This window comes from Mercenaria mercenaria, chromosome 6, assembly GCF_021730395.1.
Source record: "Mercenaria mercenaria strain notata chromosome 6, MADL_Memer_1, whole genome shotgun sequence".
Classification (NCBI taxonomy): Eukaryota; Metazoa; Mollusca; class Bivalvia; order Venerida; family Veneridae; genus Mercenaria; species Mercenaria mercenaria.
Window position 1 is genome coordinate 47,990,217 of NC_069366.1, and position 22,952 is coordinate 48,013,168.

At 34.4% G+C, this 22,952-nt stretch overlaps 1 protein-coding gene across 1 annotated transcript; it reads right to left on the reverse strand.

Annotated features, from left to right (window-relative positions):
• Positions 1 to 1,218: 1,218 nt before the first annotated feature.
• Positions 1,219 to 13,801, reverse strand: LOC123548976 (GTP-binding protein RAD-like). The gene is made up of 4 exons (XM_045336693.2): positions 12,874 to 13,801; positions 6,786 to 6,862; positions 3,887 to 4,070; positions 1,219 to 3,677 (listed from the first exon to the last, which is right to left on the reverse strand). The coding sequence occupies exons 1-4, from the start codon at positions 13,370 to 13,372 to the stop codon at positions 3,412 to 3,414; spliced, it is 1,026 nt and encodes a 341-aa protein (XP_045192628.1). The 5' UTR covers positions 13,373 to 13,801; the 3' UTR covers positions 1,219 to 3,411.
• Between the last annotated feature and the right edge of the window lie 9,151 nt (positions 13,802 to 22,952).

A 22,952-nucleotide genomic window follows, 5' to 3' on the forward strand; every position in this document is an offset into this window, starting at 1 on the left:
TGTTTTCTTTAGGGATTTTTTTTTGTTTTTGTGTGGTTTTTTTTTTTGTTTGTTTGTTTGCTTCTTCTTTTTTTTTTTTTTTTTTTTTTTTTTTTTTTTTTTTTTTTTGACACTTAGCAATTTAGATCTTGCAGTACCACTCTCATCCGTCAACTAAAACTTTATTACTCTATTTTGGAACATTATGACATTTCTACAAAACGTCTTAAGTTGTTATATTAAAGTTAAAGGTATTAATAGTTCAGTGAGTAAATATTACTATAATATTCTCATAAAGCAGCTGAGAGATGGTGTGGGCGTGCAGAGCGACTAAATGACAAATGGCGAAATATTTCAAAGAATATCAAAGGCTGCTACACTCTCTTGGGAACAATTCTCTGACGACGCAAAAAGAAGATTTCAGCCGATAATTAAATGTGCTGAATTGCAAGATGAATAAGCAGAATTTAATATTTGATTGGAAATTACATATCAAATTTTATATTATAAATTCTAAATAAACGACATCTTTATAGCAACATCGCCACCGTTTCCAAAGCAATATAGTATTTTGAGGGGAAAATCATTCAAAATCAATTTTCCTACGCATTTCTGACATAATTCAGTACAGACAATTCAACAATCATTTATTCGTTGACAAGTTATCCCGGTAAGAGAGTAGACTACAATTAAGACGTAACTGGTTCGATAGAAGTATGAAAGGATGTTTCTTGTATTTCATCTACCACCTATTATTATATGAAAAAAGCGGTTGAAAAAAGAGTACTGATAATAAGAAATCAAGAAATTTTAATAATATGACTATAGATACATATCCGAAATACTGTTGAAAGTGGCAATTTTTAAAATTCAATTGAGCCGTGCCATGAGAAAACCAACATAGTGGCTTTGCGACCAGCATGGGCGCATCCGCGCAGTCTGGTCAGGATCCATGCTGTTCGCTTTCAGAGCCTATAGCAATTAGAGAAACTGTTAGCGAACAGCATGGATCCTGACCAGACTGCGTGGATGCGCAGGCTGGTATGGATCCATGCTGGTCGCCAACCCACTATGTTGGTTTTCTCATGGCACGGCTCAATTAAGCTTAATATGCTCTGTTTTACATATTTATATTTATATAAAAAAAAGCTTTAACATTCAATTTACTTACAAACGACTGATATTTGACATATAGAACTTTAATTTCATATAAGGGTTATAAAAATAAGTAAGTGTATAAAACATATTTGTGAATTTTATTCATTACAAGTTTGCAACATTTATTTACAAACATTTCAAGTTACTATAAAAAATCCCATGATTTATGTATAGCATGTATGTTTAACAAGGAAACAAAATTGTGGCCCCATAGACAAAATAAAATCCATTGTATAAATTTTCAATCATTTGTAAAGAAGAAACCGCGTTACTTAATGCATAACCTGATATTTACAACAGGTTATAACTAAGATATAAATCAAATTTCAATGACACATTTAAAGAAGTCAATGCATGTATCATTTATACTTAAATACTTAAAATCAAAAATAAATTTCAGTAAATAATATTTCTGAATTAAATTACCCTGAACAACTAATACATATTTTCTCAGAAATACAAGAAAGAAAGCAGTCTGAAATCGAGTTTGAAACTGCTCCTCGTTCACATGATATATACATGCTTCTTTTTACTCGGACGTTATATACTATATATTTTCAAAATGTTTAGACATTTATGTAGCATTACAAGTGTAGAAATATAACCCAAAAAGTAATCGAAAATAAGTTAATGGTATGTTGTTTTGAAAAGCACCTTAAAGCGGCATTTTCACACATTTTTAGGCGAAATTTTTCTTTTCAAAATTCGATAAAATGTTGGTGGTGTGAAAATGACCATTGGTACTTTTTGACATAAGAGAATTTTGCAACATATCCTAATAAATAACCAAAATATAGTGCACAGCACGCAGAAAACCGTTGTGACATTTTTAAAATAATGGAGGAAATCAACATTCTGCATGTTTTCTACCATTATTAAACACTTTTTTCACTCTCATCATATTTCAGTGTCATATATATACACCCTGTTGCAATCCTTGTGGAAATGTACATGCTGCAATATTTCACCCTAACTGTGGTTAGTACCTTTAAACATTTTGGCATGTCGACTTGACGAAAGTATAATTTACGCATCGACTTACAAGAACGACTCTTACAAACAGTTCCCATGTGAACGAGTTTAAGTTCATGCTAGGCAACCTATGCCATTATCAGTCTCTAGATCTAGACACGCAACTTTTTTTGTCATTTCAAAACAAAATAATAGTGACTCCTACACCTTGATTAATGAATGAATGAACGTTAATTAGAGCTTTGATGTTTCTTACGATATTTTTAGTTGTACTTAAGCATGTTCCCTTCATTGGTTTTCTTTTAAAGTCATTACGTCACTCAGCTCAGGTCCCTTTGCCTTTGACGTTCATTAAGCAATTATTTGAATTTTTATTACAGCGAATTAGATACCCCTCTTTTGTGCTATGAGTTGCCAAGATTTACGTGCTATGAATTGCCGAGATTTACGTGCTATGAATTGCCGAGATTTACGTGCTATGAATTGTCGTGGTTTAGAATAATATCCTACTGAAGAATACTCAATGAAATAGAACGATATCAGAGATGAAGATGAGATTAGTACAATGTTTCTAATTGTGTCTCCTATAATCCTTCTATCCTTATTTGTTCAAATGGAGTATAATTGAAACATTCTACGGACATATTTAACTAAGCAAATTAAGTAGATCGTCCTCGTGGCTTTATTTCAAACAATGTCACCAGCATAATCGACGGATGTACTTTAATATGAAATATAGAATACAGAGATATGTATCGATTAAAGTTGGTAACAATTCCTAAAATTTATTCAGCAATAAAATTAATGTATTAAACGTCAAAACCGGATTTAACTTTAAAATTTCATTCGAAAAAAGCAAAATAAAAGTAAATTTTACTCCTGCTTCAAGTGTTAGCCAATTTTCTTGGCTCGAAAATAATGCAATCGCGAAGACGATATTTTGAAAAATTATGGTTTCTTAATACAATTAGGCTGTCCTTGTGGTATTGTATCTGTTTTCAATTTATCGAATCTAAATGACAGATACACAAACTAGTTTTTTTTTACCATAATATTTACATTCTCTGAATATAACAATTCTTTGAAAACAACAATAAATACAGTTGAAACTCGATATCTCGAACACTCGCAAATCCTGTTATCTCGAAGACTTTTTCAAGTCAACTCCCGAAAACACGTGCACAAAACATCATTTTAAGATGTCAAATTTCAGTTATCTCGAAGCTTGGTCCCTTGAAGTCCGAGGTACCGAGTTTCATCTGTAAACATATTATTTTGTGACGTTATGTGATGAGTTTGCGATCAGAGATCGTATAAATGGTCACATGATAATGACTTTTGCCTGCTGAACAGTTTGTTTAGAATCCCTTTCGCAGATTTAAGTGAACTATGTCTATTTTTTGCTCTCCGTTCCCCTGATTGTTCTACCTGTTGTAACAACTTTTCAGGGTCTAATTTGAGCCTTATTTGACTAAGAATGCCGACGAGAAGATTGTCCACATGGTGGTTGAGCGACGCCGACGTCTCGACATATTTACAGTTGTGAAAAGAAGCCGTCAGACGTGCCTCTGAAACAGATGATATAAACATTATAAATAAGGAGTACATTGCCGTACTAATTACCTAAAGAGTCACAGACAAAGAGACTAAGTCTGATGTATTATAAGTGCTAAATGCACTAAATTCAGTTTAACAGCGACATTTGCATAGACGAAGCAAAATAAATCTTATTTCAGAAGAGATTTAACACTTGTATTATATTTGTGAAATTAATTACCATTTCGTTCCACGGTTCTTTTTCGGACCAAATCAGTCTTATTTGCCACCACAAAAATGCTTCTGTCAGTACCCAAATCGTTTCTCAGATATTTCAATAGTTGTGTAGCGTACTGGTACGTTGATTTGTCCGTTATAGAAAATACGACAACGTAAGCATCCACGTTTATATCCTCCTCCGGAAACTGAAACAGAAATTAAAATATTCAGTTACAATGTCAGCACGGTGGATTACTTTTTGTGTCTAGACTTTAATGACTAGACCACGGTAAATATAGTAAGAACCACATAAAGCATTCTACTGTCATGCCAGATGTTTCAGGAAGCCCCTACAGCCAACCTGATAAATTTTGTGTCAGAACTATATGTCATTATATTCTTTATAATCATTTCACAGTATCATCCTATATGACTGCGCATTGGTATCTGAAGAGATCCGCGACGCCTGATTAAATTCATGGTTCATTTCGGTTATTAGCATTTTGTCATAAATTTGGTCTTCTTTTCTTATTTTCATTACGAGCAAATATCATACAGTTTTTACAATTATCATCTTACCCATTTGCCAATTCATCAATTACATCTTGCTCATTTGCCAATTAATCATTTACATCTTGCCTATTTGCCAATTAATCATTTTGCCCATTTGCCAATTAATCATTTACATCTTGCCCATTTGCCAGTTAATCATTTACATCTTGCCCATTTGCCAATTAATCATTTACATCTTGCCCATTTGCCAGTTAATCATTTACATCTTGCCCATTTGCCAATTAATCATTTACATCTTGCCCATTTGCCAATTAATCATTTACATCTTGCCCATTTGCCAATTAATCATTTTTCCCATTTGCCAGTTAATAATCATTTACATCTTACCCATTTGCCAATTCATGATTTACATCTTACCCATTTGCCAATTAATCATTATTGCCGCTCTTCACTAATCCATTATGAATCAAAACCATGCTACTGAAAATAGGGTCCCCCGCAATTTGCTGCACGGTATGATATGATTTCTGTAAATATTAATTATACCAACTGCAGGAAGAAGAAAGTCCAAATTCAACTTTAGGTCCAAAGAAATGTATAGCTACCTAACTATTGAAAACCTCTGTCAAGAAAAATGAATATTCTCGGCTATTTACTTTGTCAATATGATTCTGACGCCGTACATATTTGTCTGGCAAGTGATAACATAAGTAAACAAAATGTCCATTAAACTCCAATAAAATGTACATAAAATAACTTGTGCTGACGCTTTTTACAAGTCTTCTTTTTCAAAATTAAAAGGAAAGACAATGTTAATTCCGTCTGCTAGATCTTTTTGAATTATCTAAGGCAATGAATTTTCAAACTTGGCTTAGAAATGACATGTCAAGTTATTTGCTATGTTATTTGTGGACAAAACTGTATTACAGAAAGTGCTTTTATTATGGTATTTTATATTTATTCAACCAGGAATCAAATACATTAGTATCCACTGCAATAAAGAACAGTTGTTGCTTTGTGTTAATCCACCATTCCCACATGTCTTATTTTACTTATTATCAATATTTATTGCTGTATTGTTGTGTACATGGCAACATTTGTGTTTGTAATCGGGCATGTACCCAACAAAAGTATAAACTTAGCCACTTATTTGAAGTATAATTGCATTTATACATTGTATTCATTTGATATAAAGCCCGCCCGCTTAGCTCAGTAGGTAGAGCGTTGGTCTACGGATCGCGGGTTCGTAAGTTCGATCCTCGGGCGGGGCGTATCTTTTCCGTGATTATTTGATAAACGACATTATATCGGAAATCATTAGTCCTCCACCTCTGATTCATGTGCGGAAGTTAGCAGTTACTTGCGAAGAACAGGTTTGTACTGGTACAGTATCCAGGAACACTGGTTAGGTTAACTGTCCGCCGTTACATGACTGAAATACTGTTGTAAAACGGCGTTAAACCCAAAACAACAAAACAACATCATCTGATAAAATGTAGAGTGTATGCTCATCATTCAATTACGTACATGATTATCCTTTCACTGCATCTAAAGTAAACAAAGTCTAAATTTATCTTCTATATTTTTTCTTTGTATATAAATGTATATTGCATCATTAAACGATTATATCAGCCGTGCCATTAGAAAACCAACATAGTGGCTTTGCGACCAGCATGGATCCAGACCAGCCTGCGCATCCGCGCAGTCTGGTCAGGATCCATGCTGTTCGCTAACAGTTTCTCCAATTCCAATAAGCTTTAAAAGCGAACAGCATGGAGCCTGACCAGACTGCGCGGATGCGCAGGCTGGTCTGGATCCATGCTGGTCGCAAAGCCACTATGTTGGTTTTGTCATGGCACGGCTCATATATTCCACATATGAAATGTCTCTGGTAACACATACAAAAGGTAAATTACATTCTCTTTTCAAATTAATGCTTATCTGATGGTAGCAGAAAGAGATAGCTTTTTCAAAAATTCTAGTTCCATATAAAAAGCAACTATAGTTAAAAATGTTTTTGTATTAATTCGTTTGTATATTGCACGAATCTTCTCATATCTTGGCAAAACATGGGAAGAAGCTATACCCACGGGAGCAATATATATAATTACTACATTTTGTTTTGTTTTGCAACATAGAAAGGCAGTTTACTAAATTCTGATGAAATGATATTGATACAAGAAATAGGCTCGAAAATATTGTTTTCAACATAATTTTTTTGCGGGGAGTGGGGATGATGGCGGCACAACCAAAGGAAAGCCACACGTATCCCTTTCATTATTACACACAATCCAACTGGCTATAGAAATCGGAAGCTGGAGCCGTTCTGTTTATCAGACTACTAAAAGCGTGTATAAAATTTTCAAAATAAATATGAAAAATACGGTTAACTCTCGTTCTAAGATTACCTGTTCATCCGGGTAGTTGCAGAACTCCAGCAAAGATTCTTCGTCATCCAGCATGACGGAAACAGTGTTGTCTAAACCTGAAATTACAAAGGAACAAAGAATCAAAGGTAAATCAGTGTATCGTTCTATTTGTAATAGTAACAGGCTTTATAATGTGTGTGCGCCACAGAGCATGGTTTACACATGCATGGATACGAGAAAATGATAATGTATCCCTATATTACTATAACAAACACGTTTCTTTCAGTACAAACGTTTTGAATATAACGAAATGAAGTATTCTTTTCGATTGAATACTGAAATCTGCAATAGCGTGTGTTTACAATTACATAGTCCCCTTCTACGCGTTACCTGGTTTCTTCTATGCTTATGATTATGCAAATTGATTGCATTCGTATGGTCTAGAATTCTTTCTCGAATATCCTGTCATGAATAAACACTGATTACCAACATTGAATTTATACGATAGACGAGATGACAATATACAGTACAAACTGATGTTTTGCTTACGGGCATTGAACTACGTTCTGCAACTCTTTTGTTAGTTTTATTCCTGTGTAAGGAAACCTGATTGTCTGGAATTGGAATGAGATAATGTTTGCACCGATAGTACCTGTTCCGTGTTTCTTCCATTTCTCTTTGCCCCAACCCCACCCTTTCCACCCCATCGAAAAATCAGACCTATCATACAAGAAGATTTATAAATTGCGGATAAATAAAACAAATTATTTCACCAACTACTTTTAATCCCTTCTCTCCGTTTTTACAGCTTAATATTCAGATGGTAACGTGTATTAACTTTAACCTCAAGATAAACTTTGAAACAACAATGTTATATTGTGGATAAAGCATACAATGATGGTAGACTAAGCTATGATATCACAAGCACCAAGTTCTTAGATGGTTTGTTTTAGTGCGATCTGTTTCTAACTAAGACTGACCGGAGCCTACTGTATCATAAAAACAAACAAAAAGAATATCTGGTCTAGTACTAGTGCCAGCATAAATCAACCGTTTCATAAAAGATAGATATATACTGTAAACATGAATCAAAGGAAGAATTAGTGAAGGGATTAGATGACATGCCTGCAGATGAAGGTTAAAATTTCAAAACTATTGAAACAGATAGCAAGGTGTGTTAAAAGTCAAAGATTCAAAGATAGTATTGATATTTTATTAGTGTGGTATGCGCAGAACTAAATTCCTTCTTTATCACATTTGTATTGCGTGACTTCCACTTTAGAGAAATATCTACTTACATAGAAACTGTCACATTTCTATTGCGTGCATCATGCTTTAAAGATATACATGGAAGCTGCATAGACTCACGGAATCCCTTTGTTCTTACTTTTTTTTATTTCGACTCTTTAATTCATTACAAATAAAAATGCGTTTTAACATTTGAAAAAGTTTACAAAAATCTAAGTGCACTCTCCTTAAGAACAAAAATACTATATATATCAAAAATCTGAATGAAAGATTTGGCATTTAGTATATGTCTTCTTGTTTACTTTCATCTGTAATTGCATTTGTGGTTTTCCAGTTCATATTTCATATTTTTGCATTAACTGTCAAACTACACTGCTGATATGATTGCTTGCTGTTTGCCTGTATTAGTATCTCACTTTTGCCTTTCTTCTCTCGGTGCCGTACTGTAGTTTTCTGTGATAATTTAAATTAAGTCGGTGTCGTTTCTTCTCTTTGTACCTTTATACAGCCACTCTGTTTCTGAAAGTGCTATTTTTGTTTTGTGACTTTTCAATTCCTAATATTGCCGCCTATTTTGAGCTTATGTTACTTTGTTCTTACTTTTCAAAATCAGTACTGACAATTTTGCTCGTGCTTCCAATTTGTTGTCACTGCTTACCGATGACTCTCAGTGATACAAAAATGTTTAAATGTCATTGTACTTTTTCTGCTGCGGGTTGGTATTTCGCAGATAATGTGGTAATTTTATTTTGTTTTCTTCATTTACTTTCTGATTTATTAAAAACATTAAAGTTTGGTACCGTTGCAACGTCTACAAGTACTTCTGAAGGTTTTCAGTGTTAATTCGGATACACGATCATTGTGGTTTTTTGTAAAGTATATCTTGTTACAAGTTACAAAATAATAATTATAGATTTTTTTAAAAATCTGAAATTTAAGATCTACGAATTTGTGTCCCCACGTTGTAGCCGTTTTGGCCGAAGTAACGGAATTTCCTTCCAACGAAATTAAATGATTTCACAGTATTTATATACAGTTGAAATTCAGTATCTCGAAATTCTAAAAGCCCCGTTCCGAAAACATGTTTACAAAATATCGTTTCAAGTCGAATTTCGGTTATCTATTCGGTTATCTAGAAGTAAAAAGCTCCATCCTTTTGAGTTCGAGATAACGAGTATCAACTATAATTAATTTTCTGTTATTGTTGCTGTTTCGGCTACTATTCTGCCGTTTCTGACATTGTCACATTGTCGGTGCATTGTCTGCTTTGTTTGCATTTATGTTTACTGCTAATTTTGTTGTAACTTCTGCTGCAATGATAATGTCGTCTGCTGCTTGGCATTCAGCTTTTTGTTGTTTCTGCACTAACGTTTCCGTTGTTAGTTGATGATGCTGCTACTGCAAGAACTAGCTGCATCAGCAATTTTGTTGGTTTTGCAACTACCAGAAATAATAAATTAATGACAGTTTCTCTTTCACCTCTTACAACATATATCAATTAAATCTGCGTTTATTAATCTCCTATGTAATTCTAAGTACTTTCTGCAAAACTGCGTTAAAAGCTACATTGAATCCACAGTTATAAATAGTCTACTGGCAAAATATTTGTATAAAGAGTAACTATTCCGTATTTATTTCTTTTATTCCAGACATGTTTCATAAAGCTGCTGGACGTAGGTGTGAAACGGGAAGAAAATTCAAAGAATGTAAAAGACTGTTTTGCTCTCTAGAGAACAAAATCGTAAAACAGATTCCAGATGACAATTACATGTGCTGAGTTGCAGGTTTATTATGTGGCTGGTAATAAGACATCAAATTTTATTGCATGAATTCCAGTTGTTCCATTCTCTATTCTATTTTAGTACTGAAAATTAAACTAACATGCGTTTCGTTTTAGAGGTCTGACAGTTAGCTCAGCAAGAGAGCACAGTGTTGTTAAGGCGGGGCGAATGTTTTCTCTGATGCTACCGCAGAAGATAATTCGTTCGAAGTCTGTTTACATTCACGTGCGGGTGCTGCCAAAATTAGCACGTGATCAAGGTACACTAGATAGGTCAAATAACCGTACTAAGAAACTCTCTTATTTATACATACTGCCTCGGTAGCTTAGTAGTAGAGCGCCCGCTTCGAGAGCGGGAGGTCATGGGTTCGATCCCTGGTCGGGTCTCACCAACGACGTAAAAAATGGTACTAATAACTTTCTCGCTTGGCGCTCAGCATAAAGAAGATAGTACTAGGACTGGTCGGCTTGGTGTCAGTATAATGTGACTGGGTGCGGTATATCATGCCTCGTGTCTACAGCATGATATTCCAGTGAGGCAGCACTATAAAGTTGGGCATTGTGCTCTCTGCTACAAGTAGACACCGTGGTTTATATTTTGCTCTGAATCCCATTCAAGCTTTAACACGCAAGACCATTACAACATTTTGTTGCGAGAAGCCATTAAAGCAATTATATATAAGATCTGCAATTAGGAATATGTCCAGTTTTTAGAACACCGTTAATGACCAAGAAAATATTAAATCCGTTTAGACTCTGCCGTCTATTTTCAGATTTGTACGGAAACAATAAGGACATAACTCATGAATATTGTTGACAAATGCAAAATGTGGTTCTAGTTATGACATTCCGTATATTGATATGGTGACTTTGTATACAGATTGATAATAATCAGTATATTTGCTCATGGTCTGTGCTTAAGGGGAAAAATGTTGAATATCAAAACGCAACATCGCTTTTGCATGGCATTATTTCGTCTTTTGAAATAGATGTCTCATGGCAAAAACCCAAATGCTGTTTTTATATCTATTATTTGATTGCCTTTTAACTGATGATAAAACTGACTTGCATATTTTGGGGGAAACATTTGATCATATGAGAAGTGCAACCACATTGCATCGAACACCATCGGAAAGAACGTGTTTGATGTGTGTAAGTTCTTGCAGCGATAATGGCCGTCTCTTTTAACAAGAAGCCATTATCAATGTTATGTTAAAATATTCAAAAACATGAACTTAGTTTTTCTTACACATGACTTAAAAGAATTCTGTGTAGCAGTTACATATTCAGAGATTTACCTTTCTTTGAAACGAAACGGGACATCGAAATACAAGTAAAAATGTCACATATTTGTTAATTATAGTGTCATCCCTACTTACAGGGGATCTTGTTGACATACTGGACAGTTTTTTCTTGTGCACATTTAAATTCCAGTGCATGTATATCAATGTCAGGCTTAATGCACGAACAATTTAACCTGGTGGGCTCTGACGAAGAGGCCATGTAAGAAAGTTCCAAGTGAAATACGAACTTTCAACCTCTCGGCCTTAACAACTGGATCGGGGTGTACTGTGCTTGTATGTTTATAATTCTATTATAAAACACACTGGTTTTACGAAACACGCAGTTGTTTGGCAGTTAGATAATTATTTCCAAACTGGAGAAAGCAATGTGTCATTTTATACTGAAAGCTTGGAAATTTTTCACAGCCTAAATCCTTAAATGTTTTTGATTTCATTGTTTGTACATTTCAAAATACTGATAAAGGCGGTTGTTATAATAACTTGTTGTTCATACTCAGAAATACAAAATAACGTAAATATTGTCTGTGTGCAATGGATATTCTTTTAGTCCTTCCAAAGCCACAATTTCAATTATTGTTGTTAAATTGAAGAATTATTTGATCCTTGTAAAACCTTTATGTCATTTATCATTGCTAAACCGAGAATTCGCTTGATCCTTGCAAAACCTTCTTGTCATTTATCGTTGCTAAACCGACAGTTCGCTTGATCCTTGCAAAACCTTCTTGTCATTTACCGTTGCAAGACAGAAAACTCATTCGATCCTTGCGAAACCTCAATGTCATTTATCGTTGCAAGACAGAAAATTCATTCTTTATCGTTGCAAGACAGAAAATTCATTCGATCCTTGCGAAACCTCAATGTCATTTATCATTTTTTGATTTCTATTGATTAATCATTATCCTTGCCAATTACGTTATAGTCAATATTCTACTAATAAAGACATAAACGGGACATTTTATATCATTGGAAGAAAAAAAATTATTGATAAATTATCTTGTTTTGTTGCATGCAAACTTAAAATGAATAAAGAATTACATTTTTTTAAAAAATGTTTAAATACCAGAGAGCTAAACATGTTCTCCAAGACACAACTTTTAAAGGATTTTATACAAGTGGATTCTAAAACTTTTTGAAAAATATTCTGGTTCTGTTAGGCGACACTGAAATGTTAAGAAATATAGCATACAAAAGGTACGTAATTTACAAGAATAACGTTGATTTGATTAGCAACACCATAGATTCCGTTTCAACGTTGTGTTTTACGCCAGAAGCTTACATTCAATACATGTTATGTATGCTGATGAGATATATAAATGTCAGTGTGTAACAGCTTGTTCCATTACTCATTTCTGTATTATATTATACACTGAATATGTATATAAGTAAATACAATTTATTACGCGCCAATGAATGTTTTGACCAAAAGCAAATGTGTTGCCCGAAAGAGGGGTGGGGGGGGGGGGGGCGGGGGTGTAGCAACGTGGCGGAGATTCCAGAACTTTTTGAGGACTCGATTTTCAGCATTTTTAAACTTATCTTCATGGATTTCAAATCTTTTAAAAACAATTTGTAATTAAATTTAAACAAGGTTAAGAAAGAAAATGAATAGTTTTGTTTGTAACGACAATATCTTAAATTAATACTGCGTTTTTCTTATTTTCATTTCACTAAAAAGGCAGCCACAAGACAGAATATTCGAAATACATCTGACTGAAAATGGTTCATTATCAGACCAGTCTATCGCAATTTCTTTAGTATTGCGTCAACAGAAATATAATTAAGTTTATATACGCACCGGACAGATCGTCTGTTCCATTATTTTCTGACGACATAAACTGATTGATGAGCGCTGATTTCCCGACACCCGACGAACCGAGCACCAGAACTCTATAATATGAAGGTGCCCCGGACGACGCAAAACTATACTCTGCACTACTTCCTTGTGATGTCGTACTTGGCAAACGGGCTCTGCCCAGTCCCGGTGGCTTTGTCACAGACAAATCTATGTCCGACGAAGTCACGGTCAGTCCAGACGTCGGAGTCAAGCTCATAGATCCACGCTTACGCATAATGTCTCCGCTATTTACCACACCTTTTGTGGTTGTTTTAAATGAACGGACCCGACGAAGAACCTCTGGGTTCCGAATGTCATTTGAGGATAGTGATAGTCTAAACGGACTTGGTGGCATGCTATGCCGCCGCATAACTGCGCCATCGTCGGCATATAAATTATCACAAAAGAATCCACAGCTGTCCGGTGGCTCCACATGTAAATACACCTGACACTCCGTCATAATGCCAACAAAAACACTCTAAAACATAACAATCGAGAACATAATTATCCAGATATATATTTTAATTTACACCAACGTCCTAATTGTAGCGATATAGGTTTTATTAAAATATTTACAGCAAAAATCACACAAAAATAAAGTATTAATCGCCTTCACAGTCAATTAACAACTAAGTTTCATTCACTCAATAAACCACTTTTATCCTAACCGCCACGTCTTCATTACAATATCCCAGAGCTGTCTTAATTCGATACGCAACCCGTCACAACTTGTTGCGAATCCGTCTTAAGTATAATTTAGTCCTACAGAGAATTTCTCCATAAATATCGGCTGTATTTCTCAGCAAATTGATTGGTTATAAATTGGGAAGCCTAAGCAGAACAACAGTTCACGATTAGTGACGCAAATACTTCTGTAAATCAGAGTAAAAACGTCAAGTACTAGTAAGCAGAGCAAAGCCAGTGGTCAGAGAACAAACAAAAAAATACAAGCACAAAGAAATGTATGAAGTCTAAAAATTCAAATATCCCAAAAACATTGTTTTCTCCCCATGGCGCTAATACTTTTAGTAGTTCAAAGTGCACATTAGGTATTGTCTGTTTTATCCTTTTTTTTCTCGTGCGTTCACAGTTTCAAAGCTTTGAATTCTGTCTGAATGTACAGTGGTAACAGGCTTCTACATACCTTTTTGCTTACCATGATTTATTATCGTCTCTTGGCCTGTATAGAAATTAGAATAAACTTTGATTTTCTTTTACTGTAAACAATAGAAGAACATGTAACATATGTACACAACTTGTTCTTTGATGTCTTTGTTTGATCGTGTTTAATTTTTAAGTATTACACGAGTAAATGTGAAAATAGTTGAAGTCATGATGGAGCCATCGTTACAGAATAGGCTGAGATCGGAGCCACCGTAACCATATAGGCTGAGATCGGAGCCATCGTAACTGAATAGGCTGAGGTCCGAGTCACCGTAACTGAATAGGTTTAAGTCGGAGCCACCGTAACAGAATAGGCTGAGATCGGAGTCACCGTAACTGAATAGGCTTATGTCGGAGCCACCGTAACAGAATAGGCGGAGATCGGAGCCACCGTAACTGAATAGGCTTATGTCGGAGCCACCGTAACAGAATAGGCGGAGATCGGAGCCACCGTAACTGAATAGGCGGAGTCGGAGCCACCGTAACAGAATAGGCTGAGATCGGAGCCACCGTAACAGAATAGGCTTAAGTCGGAGTCACGGTAACTGAATAGGTTTAAGTCGGTGCCACCGTAGCAGAATAGGCTTAAGTCGGAGACACCGTAACTGAATAGGCCGAGATCGTAGGTCCTTTCATCTGTCGGGCAGATCACTTTGCTGGTGCTGAGATAACAAAAATGAATTTTAAAGACCAGTTTCAAAATGCAATATTGCCATTGGTTAATTCCAGTGTTATAATCAGAAACAATCAATCAGATGACTGGTCTTTAAACTCAGTTTATCACTTTGGGTTTAAGCCCAAATTTCACCAGAAATAAAATACTTATGTAATTGCTTACCTAAGTCTGTTATTTCAAATGATTGTTTTTCGCCCTTCATGCATCTTCAATGTTGACAACAATTCCGAATTTTGCAGAAAACGATGTATAGAAATAAGAAATTTGCTTAAGCAAATACTGAAGTTCATTCATGATATCGTACTTAAATAGAAATGCGTGACTGAAATAAGTACTGCAGAAAAATACTACTAACCATAATATAATTTAGCTATAAATATTTTGTTATAGAAAAAAATGAACATGACATAACAATAACTTATAAGCAATAGCACGATTTTAAGATAACAGACTTACTTAAGTAATTACTTAAGTTTTTCGTGAAATTGGGGCCTGATCTCCTTTTGGAAAGTCAACGGCTGTATGATATTATAGAATACTAACTCGCAACTGTTTTTATTTTTAGTTTCAAATCTATTCAAAACTTCTTGAACGCTAATGGCAGTGAAACCAACAATATGGCATAATTTGCTGCTACGTGTCAGGAAACAAGGCAAACATTTTGTTTAGAATTTTTGAAAATTAAATTCCACGAGTTCAGAAGCTTTATTTTCTTTGTTGTCTACAAATAATGGAAACTTGCAACACAACAAGCGTGTATAGTGGGGACAAGTGACGTACCGAGCGTGTTAATTTTTCAAGCGGTACATGTGATATACAAAGGTACAGAATACCATACAGACGAACGGAAAAAATTACCTTCTAACACCCACATACTTTTCTGTTTATGACAAGAAAAAAAGGAAACAATGTACTTGAAACATTAGTCAACATTTCCAGTAATTTCTTCACGCAAAAACGGATGCAATATAGTTTGCGACTAGCATGAACCTTATCAGAATGATTCTTAATTAAGGTATCGATTTCTGTTCTGTATAGAACAAAAGTCAACAAGAAACATCTGGTCCATATAGAATATTGCCAGTAGGAGCGTGATATCACACAAAAAGTGAGAAACTTTGCAGCGGTTGTAAACATTATATCTGGTTTTTATCAAGGTATACAAATTTGTTTTATCGAGAAACCAATTGTGTAAAGACGGGGGAGAATAAGAAAGCTGATGTATGCGTGTTTTTTTTTTTTACACTGAACTGAATAAAATAACATGATTTATACGTATATTCAATATGTTTTTCTCTCTCGTTTTATGCAACACATGTCAAGGACAAAGGAGTGTCTCAGAATTTTACATTTACTAGGACTGATACAAATAAGAGACGAAAAAATAAACAAAATACCATCGTATGATATACATGTACAATGGTCGCAACCATGATTGTTTCACATCAGAAAGCATGAATTGCATGTATGCCATGAAATAACAAGAAATACGAAATGTGCATGTCTACAAATTTCACGTATCGTTGATATTATCATAGACAGTATAACACAGTGCAATGTGTTAAACATTGGTTCATCTAGAGCTAAATAGCTGGCCCCAATTTCACGAAAAAACTTAAGTAATTGCTTAGCTAAGTTTGTTATTTTAAAATCGTGTTATTGCTTAAGCTATTGTTATTTCATGTTGATTTTTTTCTATACCAATGTATTTAAAGCTAAATTAAACTATAGTTAATAGTATTTGTCTGCAGTACTTATTTCAGTCACGCAAATATGATATTTCTATTTAAGCACGATATAACGAACTTAAGTATTTGCTTAAGTATATTTCTAATTTTTATACTTCATTTTCAGTAAAATTCAGAACTGTTGTGCTTTGATCTATGAAATAGTCATGTACGGGTCTGATATAGATGAAAAAAATCAACATTGAAGACGCATAAAGGGCAAAAACAAGCATTTGAAATAACAGACTTAGCTAAGCAATTACTTAAGTTTTTTCGTGAAATTGGGGCCTGGATCTCATCTTTCGAGAAGATGCCATTAACAGGGACGTCATTTGTGCTCGAAAAAGCTGCAGTTGTAACTGTTCTTATTGTTGCTGATGAAGAAGTAGTAGTTGTTGTAGTAGAAGGAGTAGTACCGTAGTTGTAGTAGTACGAGAAAGCCTTGGTCTTATTTTTCTTGTTAAAATAATTGGAAGACATGTAATAACAATTCTTAAATGTTGTTATAATTAGATTTAGGTCAAGTAACAGGTTTGGTCGAAAGTTTCACAAATGATCATTTACATGTATTTGTGTTCACTGATTGCTTAATACATATTAGAATTTCTCGGGAGGTATTTTCAAAACTTGATTTTCCTGTCCTGTTGCATAACAAAGATAGAGTTATTTCAGCATATGTATGAATTAAATAAACAAAATTTGCCTAAGAAATCATAAGAACTATTGTTTGATATTGTCAATTATTTACATTAAAAATATATATATTTAGCCGAAATTCATAAGAAATACATGTTTGTAATTATGTAATTATATTATTACCCTCCCCCCCCCCCCCCCTCCCCACCTTTACCTATCCTGGCTGCGCAACTAGGACAGATTGGAAATAAATGAACACCAAAGCTACTCATTGTTTTAAAACTTGCCTTTTTGTTCAGATTGATGAAATATCCCAAATTCTATCAAATGCAAATGTAAAATTAGAAATAGTGTTGAAATCAAAAACAATACTTTAGTTTTAAAAGGGAGTAATTTCAAAATTTCATAAAAGTAACAAACATTCATGATAGGAATCTAACTCTATTAGGCGGGTCCTTTTGTTCCTTAAATAAATCTCTAAAAGTACATGCTAAAAATGAAAAATGTCACAAAATGTTGCTCAAATGTGACTGAACACCTGTGGTAAACCTGGGTTTTGGCACAGAAATATTTTGCTTTTTGTAAATATCTAAATAAATAGTTTAAGTTACCATGTTCTTTTACCACACATTAAAGAATACATTATGACGGAGCTTTGCTGAAAATTTGAAGCTTATTGAGTAAATATTGTTCGAATTATTCCCAAAAATATACCTAAAAACTCCACGACTCCGAGAAAGTTTATCAACAGAAACCATTAAATGCTCCCAAATAATTATTTTATATTTTACCATGGTATTTCCACTTTCAAGATGTTGTAAATATATGTCTTAACATTTTTGTAAAGTTGGAGAACATGACATTATGTAGCTTTTAAGTAATCTTGAAAAATCTCCTTTGTTTACATTTTTGCTAGTCCATTTCATATGTGGCTAGAGCTGGCCAATGAAAATATTTATTAAAAATATTTAGAGATATTGTTCAAGTCTGAAACTTTACTGTCATGTCAAGGATATTAATTTTTAGTTATATGAAATTTTATAGATTTTTTAGAAGCCTTATTCTGCTGTAATCCTTTAAAAATAGCCCTTGGATGTGAAGACTGATTTTGGCAGCCATATTGGATATTTTTGGGAGAATGTGTGTGTCATTTCTTTGACACTTTATTTAAGTATTTTTAAATCATTATTTGTAATTTGAAATATACTGATAAGGTGTAGTTTTTCTTCTAGTTTGTGTTTATGTAATTGTCTTTTGATGACATTTATTCTATTTCTTGCATTTGGTGAGAAAAGTTTAACATATGTGGGAAAATGTCATTGACCAATCAGATTGCAGCATCTTTGGTGTTTCTCTATATATATGGGCTTATCAGTTATTTCTTGGCTCTTCTAGTTAACACTTTTGGACTAAACACTTCTCTTAGTTAGGAAATTATTGGGAACTCGGAGCCAATTTTAGGAACTTTGGACTTATTTTTATTGGGGAATAATTTAGAAGTTTGGAGTTTAATTTATTTGCTTAAGAAAGAAAATTACTGAATTTATTTGGAATACATGTAGTTGTGGAATTTTCTGATAATACTGACGTATATTTTAATTGGTGTACATATTAATTGTAGAAGTTTTATAGTTGACATAATTTATATCTTTGTAGTTGTGAATGTATGGTTATGAGAGCTATAGGACTTTAGATTTAATAGATTTATAAAACTGGACTTAAACCCTTTACTTTATCTGGGGACCAAACGTCGCTTTTCATGGAATTACACGCCTCAACACTTGAATCATTGAAGGTTCCATGTTCACCGCCGTTTGATTACATCTGCGGATGTCTCTAAATTGCTTTTTGTACTTTTAGCATGTGTAAATGTTGAGTTCTGCTCAACCCGGGGCTAGAGGGCGTGGACGGTAGCATGCATTTCCACTACCGTCCATGAACAGGCTCAATCAAACCGAGCCTGCAACATTTTCGTTTTTGTCGTGTTGAGCGACCTGTGAAGTTTCCACTTTTCTCTATTTTACTCTTGTTTTTTTCATTTAATTTCACACAGTTATGTGTTGATTATTTCCAGTTTATAATAACTAAACTTATTATTACAGCACTTGGCATTATATTAACTTTGAAATAGCCCAGAAAGTGGCTCTATATCATACCCCTAGGTATACTATAAGAACCATGGTCATGAACGGGAAATTGCATTATCCCATTTCATTTGTACATTTCTTACCTAAAACGCGCAGTTAGAGGAATGGGTACCATACATATCAAATAAGCGGTAATGTATCTTCCTTCGTGCATAAGTCACATTGTCTCAATACTTCATATTGCAGAGATACTCCACATATTTTATGCTTTCGTCAACGTTACAGAAAAAAAAATCATGAGCTTTTCTAATGAACATCCATTCTAGAGGTCACAGCAGTGATAGACGAAATGTTAACAAACAAAAACATAATGCAAAATATTTACAGTTATACAATAAAACTCATAATGATGAATGAAATTTATCTTATTATCATTATTATATACCACATTTATATTGCGCTTTTTCATATAAAAAATAAAACGTCCAAAAGTGCTTTACATAAAACCATCTATAAATTGTTCAATAAAAATATGGTACTTGAACTATTATAGAATTCATTTAAAATTACATCACGGTAATAAGATACGTAGCGTTTTAAATTAAAGGTAAGCAGATTAAACTCCTTATTAAATCACAATTTAAAATACACTTTATTTTATTTTGTCACACTAGAGTTCTTGATTGGCCATAGTACACATTTACCGCACTGCGTGTTTTAGGTATGAAATACGCGATTGAAATGGGTTAGTATATTATTTTCTCGATCATGACCATGGTACTTATAGTATACCTAAGGGTAGCGTAAGATGTTCAGTGGCTCTGGTGCCAGTGCCTTTAACAACTAAATAGATAAAAAGGCAGCACTACAAAGACAATACCAATAAGCTAGAAGTAAAACACTAGAGGTTGCTTTTTCATGAAAAACGTATGTCTCAAACCACTTACCATGAAGAAATTGCAAAATGGAAGAAATTAAGGGCCATAACTCCAGAGATAAAACACCCAAGCAAACACACACAAAATAGAAATGGTTCAACGCCGTGCACTTCGATGGGTCACAAGTGATTTCTCACCTCTTTCCAGTGTTACAGAAATGCAAGGAAGACTGGGTTGGTGCTCCCTTGAACATAAAAGGTTGAATTTCCGTCTTGTATTTTTTTTATAAAATCTACCATCATCTTATTTCCATCAATCTCCCAAGTTACATTCAAATACCTTCTAGATTTTCTAGACAGATGCACCCGCATATTTTCAGACAAGTACAGGTCACCTTAGATTACCACAAATTCTCATTCTTTCCACACTCAGATATATTGTGGAATAACCTGCATTGCCATATGGTTACCATCCCTGACCTTGATGCTTTCAAGGTGGCTGTGGCAACCATCCAGTACTAGACCAGATAGTAATGTTTTTATCTTATGTCTTTTAATGCTTGTTCTTTTCTAGCTAACATTCTTTTAACCTATTCTCACTGTAGCTGATGTTGGACCCATCAGTCTTTTAGAACTCTTTTTCACCTTAACTAACAAGTCGACGAGCACCCCTTATCTATAACACTTGAGAGAGGAGTTGGCATTATTATATAGATAGACAGAGATGGTTAATTTTTGTTTGACAAACGTGAATATAATTATATTACGTTTCTTTCGTTGGCATTTTTTCTTATTCGACCAACATGTCAGCTTCTACGAATAGGTTTGGCAATCAGTGTGTGTGTGTTCTGGTTTAACGTCTTTTTCAACAATTTTTCAGTCATATAAACGACGGTGTCTACTTGTAGCAGTGAGCACAATGCCCAACTTTATAGTGCTGCCTCACTGGAATATCACGCCGTAGACACGTGGCATGATACCCCACCCAGTCACATTAAACTGACACCGGGCTGACCAGTCCTAGCACTATCCCCTTAATGCTGAGCGCCAAGCGAGGAAGCTGCTGGTACCATTTTTACGTCTTTGGTATGACGCGGCCGGGGATCGAACCCACGACCTCCCGCACTCGAAGCGGACGCTCTACCACTAGGCTACCGAGGCGGTTTTGGCAATCAGTAGCACACGACTTCCACTGTACAGTACATAATGTTGTCACTATGTGATAATTTCTTCCGTGCGATGTTTTTAGTTGTTGTTCCCTGTAAACATGAAGTCATCGGGCCAACGACGGAAAACCGTCAAAGGATAATCGTTGTTGGGCCACCGTTGGCCCAACAATGATTAATAAGTAATGTAAATATAGCGGTTGGGCCAACGTTGAACCAACTTTAAATTTCAGTCACAGATATCTTTATATTTGAGTATTTAATTCTGTAAATAAAATAACTCATATTCTCGTTAATTTTAACATATTTTTCAGACAAATACAGACAAAACTAAATTTCGTACAGTTTATGTCTAGAGGTTTATGTGCATTTGTATAGTTATTCTTATCAATATGACGTAGATTATTTATTCAACATTATGATTTTCATTTTTCACAGGATGCTGTTCAAGAGAGTAATAATTGAGCGCCTATATAGCACTGTGGGACACAAGAAAAAAGAAGAGATAGAAATCTGCAACTTCAGTGAGAAAAGAAAACAATCAGACAGAACTTGGATATATAATATATAATGATATAAAATACAGACAGTAATTCATTTTAATAGGATTTAATCAGTGACTGAAGAGAAAAATAGATTTATAAATGGCTGGAATAAATATTTGACATGTTGTAGTGACGAAATATTCGGTTATATTTCTTCAGGAAACTTGCAAACAAATTTGAAAATAAATGTTAGATTTCTTCTTGTTAAATGTTAAACAAAATCACAATTATTTGAAAATAAAATGTGTACTAAATAATTTTAGTTTTAGTCTATTGTTTCAAATTCGTAATCGTTGGGATAGCGTTGGCATCCTTCTTTTGGCCAACAAAGAAATATAATTGGCCCAACGTAGGACCAACCATGATAGATGAAAAAATGTTGAAAAAATGTTGAAAAAATGTTGTTGGCCCAATGGAGGGCCAACGATAAGTGTAGGATACCAGTCGTTGGGCCAACGGTGTACCAACCGTTGGGCCAACGTTGCGCCAATTAGCAAAATGGCGTTGGGCCAAAGTTGGAAATCTTCGTTGGGCCAACGAAGAGACTGCAGTTGGCCCAACGTTGGGCCAACGCATGTCTGCTATCTGGGTTGTTGTTTTTCTAATTTTCTGCTGTAAGGCCAGTCGTAGTTACAGAAGTTTTGGAAGACAATGCGTAACTTTTCGTCTGAGACGTTTATATTTGGAGTCAGTGGCGTAGTGATAACGTCAACCGTCTCTGTCGCTGCTGTTATTCCAACTTGTGTTCAGTGCTGACTTATTTTCATCAAAATTAATTGTAGATGTTAACAACCATCAAGTTAAATGGAATACATACCAAAGATTGACGTGCGTAAAAACGTTAAGGATCGAGAAAATGAGAGAATCATATAAGATACCGACAATCAAAGATGTAACGTCCATCACAAAGAATATTATATGCATTTAAACCCCGGCCAGTAGAAAGTCTCACAGTATGAGGCTATTAATAAATTAATTTTATGAAAGAATGATTATTTTCTCGACATATATTTTTATTGAAGGCATTTGAATTATTTTCTGGAAGGACGCTCGAAAATTCTCGTTTTTAGATTCCATGAAAACATAAACTCTAACAAATAATCCTTCTCGCACATAAATAGTTTCGAAATGAATTGAGTACGAAACTAACAGGTGCCCGCTT